Source organism: Acanthochromis polyacanthus, chromosome 22, assembly GCF_021347895.1.
Source record: "Acanthochromis polyacanthus isolate Apoly-LR-REF ecotype Palm Island chromosome 22, KAUST_Apoly_ChrSc, whole genome shotgun sequence".
Classification (NCBI taxonomy): domain Eukaryota; kingdom Metazoa; phylum Chordata; class Actinopteri; family Pomacentridae; genus Acanthochromis; species Acanthochromis polyacanthus.
In genome coordinates this window covers 27,400,578-27,413,836 of record NC_067134.1, presented here as the reverse complement: position 1 = coordinate 27,413,836, position 13,259 = coordinate 27,400,578, and the positions used below count along the sequence as shown (strand labels likewise).

The 13,259-nt window shown below is 36.7% G+C and overlaps 1 protein-coding gene and 1 long non-coding RNA gene across 4 annotated transcripts in view; one reads left to right on the top strand and one right to left on the bottom strand.

The window, feature by feature from the left end:
* The window catches only part of LOC127532183 (uncharacterized), an 809,822-nt gene that overhangs the window by 354,099 nt on the left and 442,464 nt on the right, over positions 1-13,259 (top strand). The window lies entirely within an intron of this gene.
* Positions 1-13,259, bottom strand: part of scn1lab (sodium channel, voltage-gated, type I like, alpha b) — a 64,057-nt gene that overhangs the window by 37,277 nt on the left and 13,521 nt on the right. For 2 of the 3 annotated variants that reach the window (XM_051943284.1, XM_051943286.1), the window contains exons 6-9: positions 11,191-11,282; positions 6,265-6,516; positions 2,536-2,599; positions 986-1,127 (exon numbers count right to left, since the gene is read on the bottom strand). In XM_051943284.1, the coding sequence (XP_051799244.1) occupies positions 986-1,127; positions 2,536-2,599; positions 6,265-6,516; positions 11,191-11,282 (550 nt within the window). Of the gene's footprint in view, positions 1-985; positions 1,128-2,535; positions 2,600-6,264; positions 6,517-10,880; positions 10,973-11,190; positions 11,283-13,259 lie in introns of all 3 variants that reach the window. The other variant, XM_051943285.1, reaches the window with a different exon arrangement.

Here is a 13,259-nt window from a genome sequence, read left to right as displayed (position 1 = left end):
TTGCCTCGCTTGTGATTTTTGTCTCATTTTTTTCACTTTGTGTTTTGCTTTATTCTTTGTGTTTTTTTGTCTCGCTTGTGTTGTTTGTCCACTTATTTGTCGTTTTGTTTCTCGCTTTTCTCATTTTTGGTCTCGTTTGTGTAATTTTTTGTCTCATTTTTGTCGTTTGTTCATTTTGTTGTCATTTTGTAGGTTTTTTGTCTAAATTTTTTGTCTCTTTTTTGTTTTGTTTGTAATAGTTAGCTATTAGCAGTTAGCTAATAGCTAACTAGCATGCTAATTCTTTGTTTACATTCAAATTCCTGGACTAAAACACATATAATTGTGGGGTAATAAAAAGATTGAATGTAAAGTAATCAATGTAATAAATAAATAGTTGTTTATTACTATGTTTCATTCAACCTCATACATATTTTTACACTATTGTTCTTTAATTTAGCTTCTTAAAGTTTCATTCGAAAATGGATTAACATTCTTGTTTTCTTGTCGGCCTATTTTGATTTCAAAGTGTTGCTATTTTGTTTTTTTACGGTAAAATTGTCTCTAAAATACAAATATTTATATAAAAATCTAAATTGTGAGTTCTTGTTTTAGCTCCAAAAAGGCAGGAAATGACAAAAAAGCCGATGAAAAGATGCTGTTTCCCCTCGGTTCTCAGGAGGTTGTGATTAATTCTTGTTCTTTCTTTCCTTCGTTGCTGAATTAACACAATACTGAACAACGGCGCTCTGCTGTGGTCATCCCATTGTTTGGTGACTTTGCAAATGTCAAGCTGCTTCATTATGCTGCTGCATTTCAGAACAAAAAAACTTACATAACAGGCTGAGTTTTAGCTTCAAAATGGCAACCCCTTTTTTTACAGAACTCTCAGACATGTACCAGTGGAAATACGCAACAGATGCTTTCCTTTCATGTTGTTGTTTTGCATTTTTAGCATCACATTATGTAAATATATGCAAATCCAAAGCATAGAAAGCTCCCAAACCTGCTGGTAGAGGTTTTCCCAGAAGTCCTGGGTCATGAGTCTGAAGAGGGAGAGGAAGGCCCAGCTGAAGGTGTCGAAGCTGGTGTAGCCGTAGTTTGGATTACGACCCGCTTTGATACAACTAAAGCCCTCTGGACAGAGCCTTCGAGGACACACAGGCGTTAGAAACAACACTTTGCATCATATTTAACAATAAAACAATCAGATTAAGGTTGAAGAATCATTTTACTTCCTATTGTCACAACGAATAATGTAAACCAGGGGTGTCAAACTCATTTTAGTTCAGGTTCCACATTCAGCCCCATCTGATGTCAAGCAGACCAAATCAGTAAAATCTGAGGATAACCTAGAAATAGAAACATTTTCCTTTGTTTTAGTGCAAAAAATGTTCACATTTAATAATCTATCTTTTTACAAACCATCGTGAACAACCTGAACGAGCCAAAAAACACCAAAAAACAACAGAAACAAGACAAAGTATACCAAAAATGAGACACAAAATGACAAAAACGAGACAAACGACGCGAAACAAAAAACAAAAAAGAGACAAAAATTCAGCAAAAGTTACAAAGTGACCAAAAAATGAACACAAACGAGATTAAAAATGACAAAAGTGAGAAGCAAACAAATCAAAAAACAACACAAGCACGACAAAAGGCACAAAATGACAAAAATGACGTTCAAAACAACAAATAAAGCAAAACACAAAACGAGACAAAAAACACAAGCCAGACAAAAAGGAAACACAAAACAACAAAATCAAGAAACAAACAAAAAAAGTGAGACAGAAAAAGACAAAATAACAACAAAAACAAGACAAAATGACAAAAAATTAGAGAAATGACACAAAACAAAACAAAAAAAGAGAAAGAAATTGACAAAAAAAATCACAAAAAGAAAAAAAGATTGAAAAATGACAAAAATGGGTAAGAAAATTACATAAATGACACAAACGAGACAAGAAGTGACAAAAGCATAACAAAAAAAAACAACAACAAAAATGACACTCAAAACAACGAATAAAGCAAAACACAAAATTCCAAAAACGAGACAAAAACACAAGCGAGGCAAAAAGGAAACACAAAACGACAAAGACGAGAAACAAAAGTGAGACAGAAGGAGACAAAAAAACAACAAAAACAAGACAAAATGTAACAAAAATAAGACACAAAATGAGAAAAGAACAATGAGCAATCTAGTATTTTATCTTATGATCAAAGCAAAGTCGTCTCGCGGGCCGGTTTTGGCCCACGGGCCACATGTTTGACACCTCTGGTTTAGACATAGTTAATGTGGTAAATGACTATTCTAGCCGGACATTTTTAATGGAATATCTACACAGAGGAACATTTCCAGCAACCATCACTCTGCTAGCATTATAAGCTAATCAGATATAGGAGATAGCTAAAGCTAATCCATTTAGCTTCTCTTATTCTGTTTCTGTAATCCTGTAGCATAAAATGCAGTTAACCAGCAGTTCAGATTCCTATAATGCCTGGAAGCAGCATCGGCTCTAATTGGTCACATAAATAAAACATGCAAAGCCTTACCCGGCACCGCTGCCGTTCCCGCAGAGCAGAGCGTCTTTCTGGCCAGGGAGGACGTAGTAATTTTCTGGAGGGGAGACAGAGGGACAGTCAGACGTCGATTGTCGGTACAGAACAACAATCTGCACCCTGTGGGTTGAATTCGGTTTCAGTGTGAGGTGGAAATGGCTGACAGACAGGAAGAAAGGAGCTGATTGGTTTGGGCATTTTTTTGGGGGGGTATATGACTCCAGAAGCAGCTTTGTCAACTTAGTCACTGATGCCATTAAGATACCAGGCTTTATCAACCTGGTGAATAGAAACGAGACAGAAAAGGAAAAACACAAGAAGCAAAATGACAAAAACATGACAAAAAAGGCAAAAACGAGACAGAAAACGACAGAAATGAGACACAAAATGACAACAAGACACAAAATGACAAAAACAAGACACAAAACAACAAAAATGAGTCAGAAAATGACAAAATAAACATGAAAGAAAACAACAAAAATGAGAGAAAATGACAAAAACGAGAAAGAAGATGCCAAAACAAGGCAAAAAAAGGCAAAAACAAGATAGAAAACGACAGAAACGAGACACAAAATGACAAAAACAGAAAACAGTGTCTTGTTTTTGTCTTTTGTGTCTTGTTTTTATAATTTTCTGTCTTGTTTTTGTCATTTTTTGTCCCCTTTATGGCGTTCTGTGTCTCATTTTGTGTCTCATTTCTGTCATTTTCTGGCTCTTTTTTGTTGTTTTGTGTCTTGTTTTTGTCTTCTGTGTCTTGTCATTTTCTGTCTTGTTTTTGTCATTTTCTGTCTCATTTCTATTATTTAGTCTTGTTTGTCATTTTATGTCATTTTGTGTCTTGTTTTTGTCATTTTCTGTCTCATTTCTATTATTTTGTGTCTTGTTTTTGTCTTCTCTGTCTTGTTTTTGTCATTCTGCATCTCATTTCTGTCATTTTGTGTCTCATTTTTGTCATTTTCTGTCTCATTTCTGTCATTTGGTGTCTTGTTTTGTCATTTTGTGTCTTTTTTTAATTTTGTGTCTTGTTTTTGTCATTTTCTGTCTCATTTCTGTCATTTTCTGTCTTGTTTGTCATTTTCTGTCTTGTTTTTTTCATTTTGCGTCTCATTTCTGTCGTTTTGCGTCTCATTTCTGTCGTTTTGCGTCTCATTCTGTCATTTTGCGTCTCATTTCTGTCATTTTTTTTGTCGTTTTGTCAGAGGTCAGGCGCTCTGGCCGGCTGCCATCATAAGGACTGACAGTAATGTCTGGGAGCAGAGGCTGTGCTCTCCAACATGAGCTGGTGGGAGAACGTCTCAAATGTGGCGGATAATCGCCACAACAATAAAACACTCCACTTTCACCCCTCGCTACCTCTCATCATTCTCCCATTGCCCATCTGTGTGGCATGAGCAGCCTAAAGTGCTACAGGAGGATGAGTCAGTGGCCGCCAGCAGGATATCAAGGAGACGTGCAGCAGCTACATGACAAGCTAAGGCCGAACCAGAGAGGGAGAGAAAGCCAGAGAGATGATTAAAACTGCATGGATCTGATAAAGCCTGTGTACTTCATCATCTACAATACTAAAACATGCAGTTGTTGTGTAAATTTACTTGTCCTGAGACAAAAACAAGACAAAAAATGACAGAAACATGACAAAAACGAGTAACAAAAAGACAGAAATGAGATAGAAAATGACAAAAACAAAAGAAAATGACAAAAACGAGACAGAAAATGACAAAAATGAGACACAAAAGATAAAAACATGACAGAAAATGACAAAAACTAGACAGAAAATGACAAAAATGAGACACAAAGATAAAAAAGACACAAAATGACAGAGACATGACAGAAAATGACAAAAACTAGACAGAAAATGACAAAAATGAGACACAAAAGATAAAAACAAGACACAAAATGACAGAAACGTAACAGAAAATGACAAAAATGAGACAGAAAATGACAAAAAATGAGACACAAAAGATAAAAACAAGACACAAAATGACAGAAACATGACAGAAAATGACAAAAATGAGAGACAAAAGATAAAAACAAGACATAAAATAACAAAAACAAGACAGAAAACGACAAAAACGAGACACAAAAAGACAGAAACATGACAGAAAATGACAAAAATGAGACAGAAAATGACAAAGACAAGACACAAAACGACAGAAATGAGATAAAAAAATGACAAAAACAAGACACAAAATAACAAAAACGAGACACAAAAGAGAAATGAGACAGAAAATGACAAAAACAAGACAGAAAACACCAAAAATGATACACAAAATGACAGAAGTGAGACAGAAAATGACAAAAATGAGATACAAAACGACAAAAACAAGGCAAACCCAGATGAAAAGAAAATTCAAAAAGAGATCTCAAAAATGTTTCATTTACTTCTCCTAGACAACTTTGAGATCTGCGTGACACCAAACTGAGACTAAGGCTTATTTCTCCTGTGTCTCATTTTTTTCTCCTGAGCAATAAGATGCACTAAATCTCAGTTTAGTCTCCTTTAAAGTTTCAGAAGAGATCTCAACAAGCTCTCATATAATTCTCAGAGTTTCTCAACTTTTGTGTCTCTTTGTGATCTCAGGCAGAGAAATCAGAGACCTCTCTCTAAGAACTCAATCTGTTCTCATCCCAGCTTCAGTTCATGCATCTCATACTAAGCTCAGACAGAATAAATGAAGAGATCTCCACAAGCGCTCACTGAATTCTCAGACTCAGATCAACGTTTTGGTTGTTTTTAATCATCTAGCATGTTGACTTTATTGTAATCCACATGATATTTTTTTAAATTAATTAATAAAGATTCAGATTACTTTATTCATCCCAAAAGGGAAATTCATTTGTCTGTCAGCTCATCTGCTATTTGCTATAGAATTATAAAGCCTGATCGCTGTGGGTACAAAGATCTTCTATATCTTTCCGTCCTGCAGTCCAGAGAGAGGCCCATCACGATATTATGAGTGGATGATCCGTGGTGTTTAGAACGATAAATCCAGTCAAGTGGGAGGAGAGGGTGACATGATTGAAGTCACCATATATTATTATAAGTACCTCAAGATGTTTAGGCTGTATCCTGGCAACTTCTTATTTGTTGCAGCATTTATAAGGTGTGTGTGTGCAGATTAATATATGCATAGGGTGGCATAGCTCAGTGGGTAGAGTGGCTGTCTCACACCCAGAAGGTTGTGGTTCGATTCCAAGTCCATCATGCTCATGTGGAGGTGTAACTGAGTGAGCGAGTCTCACATATTGCTCCGTAGGAGCTCCACTATTGTTCATTTTCTTTTCCAGAGGAGAAATAAAGGAGCCATTAAACACACTGTATTGAGATTAGCAAGGTATCTCCCACAAGTCTCAAGTATGACTCCCTCTAATTATCCTGTCTCACCTATTTCTCCTAGTGAATTTTAGGAGAAACATATGAGAAACCTTTAGACAAAATAGAAACTAAAATGAGGCTGACATGAGAATCTCAAATTTGTCTCCTGAGCTGTAGAAGAGCAAGCTTTGAGCAGTAAAATTTTCCTCTGGGAAAAAAAACGACACAAATGAGACACAAAATGACAGAAACGAGACACAAATCAACAGAAATGAGACACAACATGTCAAAAACCAGAGAATCCACCCCCACCACCACCCTGACCATCACTATGTGACTCATTCCATCTGAAGCGGCTCTAACGTGACCTCGGTTAACCCCTGTGTGCGCCCGGCAGACATGCTTACTCTTGTCGTTGATGTACTCTATCCAGTTGAAGGAGGTGTTGGTGGCGTTGTACTCCCACGCACCGATGTCGCCGTCGCTGCTGTTGGTGGCGTTGGCGGCAACTGGCACGCGGACGCACTTCTGCCTCAGGTTGCCCATGAAGAGCTGCAGGCCGATGAGGGCGAAGACGCTGAGGCAGAACACGGTGAGGATCATCACGTCCGACAGCTTCTTCACCGACTGGATCAGCGCGCCGACGATCGTCTTCAAGCCTGAGCGACGAGACAGAACCGCGGAACGGTTACCGCTAATTACAGCCGCTAGCTCCCGTTGAGAAGAAGCCGCTAATGAGAGGTTACAGTAGCAAGCAGCCAAAGGGGGGATCTGCAGCAGAGCGTCCTGTATGAGCTGTTAGCCGTCATACAGGAGCACACACAGATCACTGCTCATCATTTATAAACCACTAGAAAAAGCTATGGGAAATGACTATTACTGAAGGGGTGTCAAAGTGATCTCAGTTCAGCCCAGTTTGATCTCCAGTGACCAGTAAAATCACAGCATAATGACCTATAAATAACCACAACTTCTAATGTTTTCTTTGCTTTAGTGCAGGGGGGGTCAAACATGAGGCCCGTGGTCCAAAAGTGGTCCTCCAGAGGGTCCAATCCGGCCCTCAAAGTGTAAAAATTACAGAGAAGACATTAACTGCAGATTGTAAATTAGTAAAACAATAAATTTAAAATCATTTCTAGACCATGACAAGTTGTTCTGATCAGAAAGTAAAATATTAGATTGTTCTTTTGTGTCTCATTTTTGCTGTTTTGTGTTTCATTTTTGTCATTTTGTCTCATTTTCGTCGTTTTGTGTCTATTTTTTAATATTTTGTCTTGTTTTGGTTGTTTTTTGTCTTTACTCGTCTGATTTGTGATTTGTCTCATGTTTTCATTGTTTTGTGTCTCAGTTTTGTCATTTTGTGCCTCATTGTTGTTATACTCTTTCTTGTTTTTTGTCTTTTTTGTCTGACTTTTATTGTTTTAATCATAAAATAGAATACTATATGGTTCAGTTCCAGATGTGACTAAAAGTTGTAATTTCTAGACCATGACAGGTTGTTTTGATCATGAATTAAAATACTAGACTGCTCTTTGTTCTTTTGTCATTTTGTGTCTCATTTTTGAATATTTTGATATTTTGTCTTGTTTTTTTTGTCTGACTTTTGTCATTTGTCCATTTCTTGTCGTGTTGTCTCATTGTCATAATTTGTCCTGTTTTTGTTGAGTTTTTTTGTCATTCTGTTTCTCATTTTGTGTTTCCTTTTCGTCTCGCTTGTGTTTTTTGTCTCATTTTTGTCATTTTGTGTTTTGATTTATTAATTTTTTTGTTGTGTTTGTGCTACTTGTCAACTTTTTTGTTGTTTCATTTCTCACTTTTGTCATTTTTGGTCTCATTTGTATAATTTTTGGTGTTTTTGTCATTTGTCCATTTTTTTGTGGCTTTGTAACTTTTTTCTCTAATTTTTTGCCTCATTTTTATTTTGTTTCCTGTCGTTTGTCTCATTTTTTGTCATTTTGTATCAGATTTTGGCAATATTTTGTCTTGTGTTTGTTGCTTTTTGTCTCTTTGTTGTCTGACTTTTGTTGTTTGTCTCATGTTTTTTCTCATTTTGTGTTTTCCTATTTGTCTCGCTTGTGTTATTTGTGTACTTTTTGTTGTTTTGTTTCTCGCTTTTGTCATTTTTGGTCTCATTTGTGTCATTTGTCCACTTTTTTGTCACTTTGTAATCTTTTTGGCACATATTTTGTCTCTTTTTTGTTTTGTTTTGTGTCGTTTGTCTAATTTTTGGTCATTTTGCATCTGATTTTTGCAATATTTTGTCTTGTTTTTGTTCTTTTTTGTCTCTTTTTTTGTCTGGCTTTTATTATTTTGCCCATAAAGTTAAATACTGCATCATTCAGCTCCAGATGACTAAATGTTGTGTTCCTTTGTAGACACTCTGTGATCTGGAAGCTGTAATGTGCAAAAAATAAAATGAGAAAATTTAACCTATTTTCTTAAGAAATTTCAGGTTGTTCTTAATGTTTTGTAAAAAGATAATTCCTTAAATGTGAACATTTTTGCACTAAAACAAAGGAAACATTTGAAATTGTGGTTATTTCTCGGTTATCATGCTGTGACTTTACTGGTCACTGGAGATCAAACTGGGCTGAATGTGGAACCTGAACTAAACGAGTTTGTCTCCGCTGTACGAAATTAACTGTCTGATGGCTCTAAACCAATAGCAGTATCAGTCTACCCATAGAACTCTCAGAAGGAAAGAGAAAATGGAAAAAATTCCTTCAACAGAGTGACTCTAATTAACCTGATTTTCTACTTTCTGTCTTGTTATTCACTGTGCTCTGTCACAAATGCACTCAAAGAACAGGAAAATATCAACAGAAACAGAGCACAGCATGTTTAACCTGCAGATGTAGCTGGAATAAGTAATATACACCCCCTGTCAAAAGTTTCAGGACACTCTCTCATCCATTTGAATGGGAAAGCGTCCTTAAACTTTTGACAGGGTGTATGTCGTGGAGCAGATGATCGTCTTTTATGCAAAGGGCCAATGACAGTTTTCCTGAATGGTTTACATATGACCTTTCTGTTAGTTTGTGATGTGAATCGTGTTAGAATGCGTCACCCAACCACCATTCACCGTAATCACAACTTCTCCAGAAAAAAAAACACACAACACTGAACGGGACATGCACGAGAAAACGAGGTAAGGAGGAACCCTACACACACACAGTGCTTGCCACCAGAAAATCTGCTTTTGCAATGTCTCATGCAGAATGGAAAAAAAAACAAATAGTGCACGAAATCTACTCGTAAGGCTCCCAAGGCAAGAATAGATTTCAACCAAAAAGAATTCTGCCTTAAAGGATGTAACTAAAAGCCAAGAATCCCGTCAATCTGCGCAGATTGGAGCCAGATTCCAGCTTTTACCGGCCTCGAAACGAAGGCAGCATGAGGGACGGCAGCGTCAGGCTTAGCTACGGTGAGATGAGCTGAAGGTAGGGCGAAGGAGGTGTTTGGATGTTAGCGAAATGCCAGCTAGCCGTCAGCAGGTGGGTCAATATATAGGTGTGGGACTTTTTGGATCATAGTTGGCTTTTTTTTTTTTGCTGTTTTCAGGCCTAAAACCAAACACCACATGGCATTTTACAGAAAGATTCTTCTAAATATTATATATACTATTGAGTAAAACTGAAAGTTGTTCATAAAGATCTTGTAGTAAACCTGTTGATTACTTTATATCAAATAAGTCAGAAAGCCTTGAAATCTTTTCTTCAGGAGGAAATGACATCATGTGGAGCAGGTCATGTGATCTTCCTTGAGAGGTGTTTTTGTAATGGGTGGCTCAGTTGAAAGTGATTTAATTTGTTATTTTCCATATAAAATTTAATATAGTGCCAAAAAGAAATATCTGTCATGATTATTTCAACTTAATATAAAGAACACAATCAAAACTATTTTTTAATAAACTCATTTTATTATTGTTTAGCTAATTAGAAGGTGGTTGTTATTAAATTGGAACGGTTATTTAGTTATTAAAGTAATAACCAGTCATTTTTTATTAAACGAGACACAAAACGAGAAAAACAAACTCAAAATGGCAAAATCGAGACACAAAGTGACAAAACAAGACACAAAATGACAAAATCGATGCACAAAACACCAAAAACTAGACGCAAAATGCCAAAAATGAGACAGAAAATGACAAAACTGACAAACAAAATGCCAAAAACGACACACAAAATGACAAAACTGAGACAGAAAACGACAAAACCAAGACACAAAATAACAAAAAAACGAGACAAAGTGACACAACTGAGATACGTGACAAAATCGAGACACAAACAGACAGAAACAAGACATAAAGTGACAAAACCCAGATGTAAAATGGCAAAAATGAGACACAAAATGACAAAAACGAGATGCGAAACGACAAATATGAGACACATAACAAAAATGAGACACCGTGTGACAGAAACGAGACAAGACGACAAAAACGAGATGCGAAACGGCAAAAACGAGACACAAAATGACAAAATGAGACACAAAATGATAAAAACCAGATGCGAAACGACAAATATGAGACATGACGCGACAAAAACGAGACACGACAACAAAATCAAGACACCGTATGACAGAAACGAGACACAAGACGACTAAAACAAGATGCAAAACTGCAAAAATCCAACACAAAATGACAAGACTAGACACAAAACAACAAAAACAAGACAGAAAACAACAAAAAACAAGACAGAAAATAACAAAAACGAGACATAAAACAAACAAGCTTTAGAGTCTTGCCGATATTTTCTTCAGGAGGAAATGACATCATGTGGTTGTTATTAAATTCGTACGATTATTTCGTTGACATTTTAGTGATACCCAGTCATTTTTATTAATAAGCGATTGTTTCCATGTTGAATAATGTTGGAATTTGTAAAGACATGATCGTGACGAACCAAAAAAAACATCTTATTTTTTTACTTTTATTAAAAATGTATGCTGGACGTGAACTTGAAAAGTCCCTCAGTTATATACTGACCCGCTTCTGTTACCCTACGGGCCTTGATGGCTCTCTCACCTGGGATCACTGATATAGTTTTCAGGGCTCGCAGAACCCTGAAGGTTCGCAGTGCTGAGACATTGCCCAGGTCCACAAACTCTGTGACATATCTGTAAGGGAAGGGGGAGGTAGGAGGGGCAAGAGGGGCATGTCGGGAAAGGTGTGGGGCACATACACGCACACACACGGGTCAGGCACACGCACACATGGCGTGACAAGACGAAAGGAGGGTCACGGGAAGGAGGGGAGGGGAGAGGAGGGAACGGCAAACGGTCACACACAGAGGACAGATGGCAGGAGTGCTGGCGGCAGGCTCGGGCGGCCTTACCTGGAATCACCGAGATAGTTTTCAAAGCTCGCAATACTCTGAACGTGCGCAGAGCGGAAACATTGCCTAGGTTTACAAACTCTGTTATATACCTGCAGGATCAAATGCACAGTTACTACACAGCATTGCACAGGTAAACCCACTGCTCACACACAAACACGGTCCTGGACGAAAGCATCGGCACCCCTGGGGGGGGATTCTTCCACAAGATAAGTTTCTCACAGAAACTGTTGCAATCACAAATGTTTTTGGTGTTTAGTTCCTTCATGTGCATTGGAAAAACACAAAAAAGCAGAAGAAAAAAGGCAAAATTTGGCAGCATTTTACGCAAAACTCAAATGGGCTGGACAAACTTTTGTCTTGTTTTTGTCATTTTGTGTCTCATTTTTGTGGTTTTGTGTATTGGTTTTGTCGTTTTGTGTCTCATGTTGTCATTTTGTGTCTCGTTTTAGTCATTTTGAGTCTCATTTCTGTCATTTTGTGTCTCGTTTTTGTCGTTTTGTGTCTCATTTTGTAATTTTGTGTCTTGTTTTTGTCGTTTTGTGTCTCATTTTGTCATTTTGTGTCTCGTTTTTGCCATTTTGTGTCTCATTTTGTCAAGTTGTGTCTTGTTTTTTATTTTGTCTCATTTTGTCATTTTTTGTCTCGTTTTAGTCATTTTGTGTCTCGTTTTTGTCATTTTGTGTCTCGTTTTTGTCATTTTTTGTCTCGTTTTAGTCATTTTGTGTCTCGTTTTTGTCATTTTGTGTCTCGTTTTTGTCATTTTTTGTCTCGTTTTAGTCATTTTGTGTCTCGTTTTTGTCATTTTGTGTCTCGTTTTTGTCATTTTGTGTCTCGTTTTTGTCATTTTGTGTCTCGTTTTAGTCATTTTGTGTCTCGTTTTAGTCATTTTGTGTCTCGTTTTTGTCATTTTGTGTCTCGTTTTTGTCATTTTTTGTCTCGTTTTAGTCATTTTGTGTCTCGTTTTTGTCATTTTGTGTCTCGTTTTTGTCATTTTTTGTCTCGTTTTTGTCATTTTTTGTCTCGTTTTAGTCATTTTGTGTCTCATTTTGTCATTTTGTGTCTCGTTTTAGTCATTTTGTGTCTCGTTTTAGTCATTTTGTGTCTCGTTTTTGTCATTTTGTGTCTCGTTTTTGTCATTTTGTGTCTCATTTTGTCAAGTTGTGTCTTGTTTTTTGTTTTGTGTCTCATTTTGTCATTTTTTGTCTCGTTTTAGTCATTTTGTGTCTCAGTTTTGTTGTTTTGTGTCTTAGTTTTGTCACTTCATGTCTCGGTTTTGTCATTTTGTGTCTCGTTTTTGTGGTTTTGTATATTGGCTTTGTCATTTTTTGTCTCATTTTTGTCGTTTTGTGTCTCATTTCTGTCATTTTGTGTCTCGTTTTTGTTGTTTTGCGTACGACAAAAACAAGAAACGAAGCGACAAAAACAAGATACCAAATGACAAAACGAGACACAAAATGACAAAAACAAAACAGAAAACAACAAAAACAAGACACGAAACAACAAAACCAATACACAAAACTACAAAACCGAGACACAAAATGACAAAACAAGACACAAAATGACAAAAAAGAGGCACAAAATGATAAAATGAGACACAAAATGACAAAAAAGAGGCACAAAATGATAAAATTAGATATAAAATGACAAAAAAAGGCACAAAATGACAAAAACGAGACACAAAGTGATAAAATGAGACACAAAATGACAAAAGTGAGACACAAAATTTTATCCGGCCCATTTTTTGAGTTTTGTGTAAAATTATGTCAATTTTGGCTTTCTCTTCTGCTTTTTTTGTGTTTTTCCAATGCACACCAAGGAAATAAACACCAAAAACATTTGTGATTGCAACAGTTTCTGGAGTAAATGGTGCATTTCCTGGAAAAACTCCAAGCGTGCCGATGCTTTCGTCCATGACTGTATAGCGAGAAATTAAAACATCTCTCAGACAAGCCTTACAGGAATCAGGAACAAGATCATAGCCTCATTACATTAATTACATTGAGCAGCATGTAATCCTTCACATACGATCACAAAAAGCATGCAGTAGAATGCTGAAGGCCTCGGTT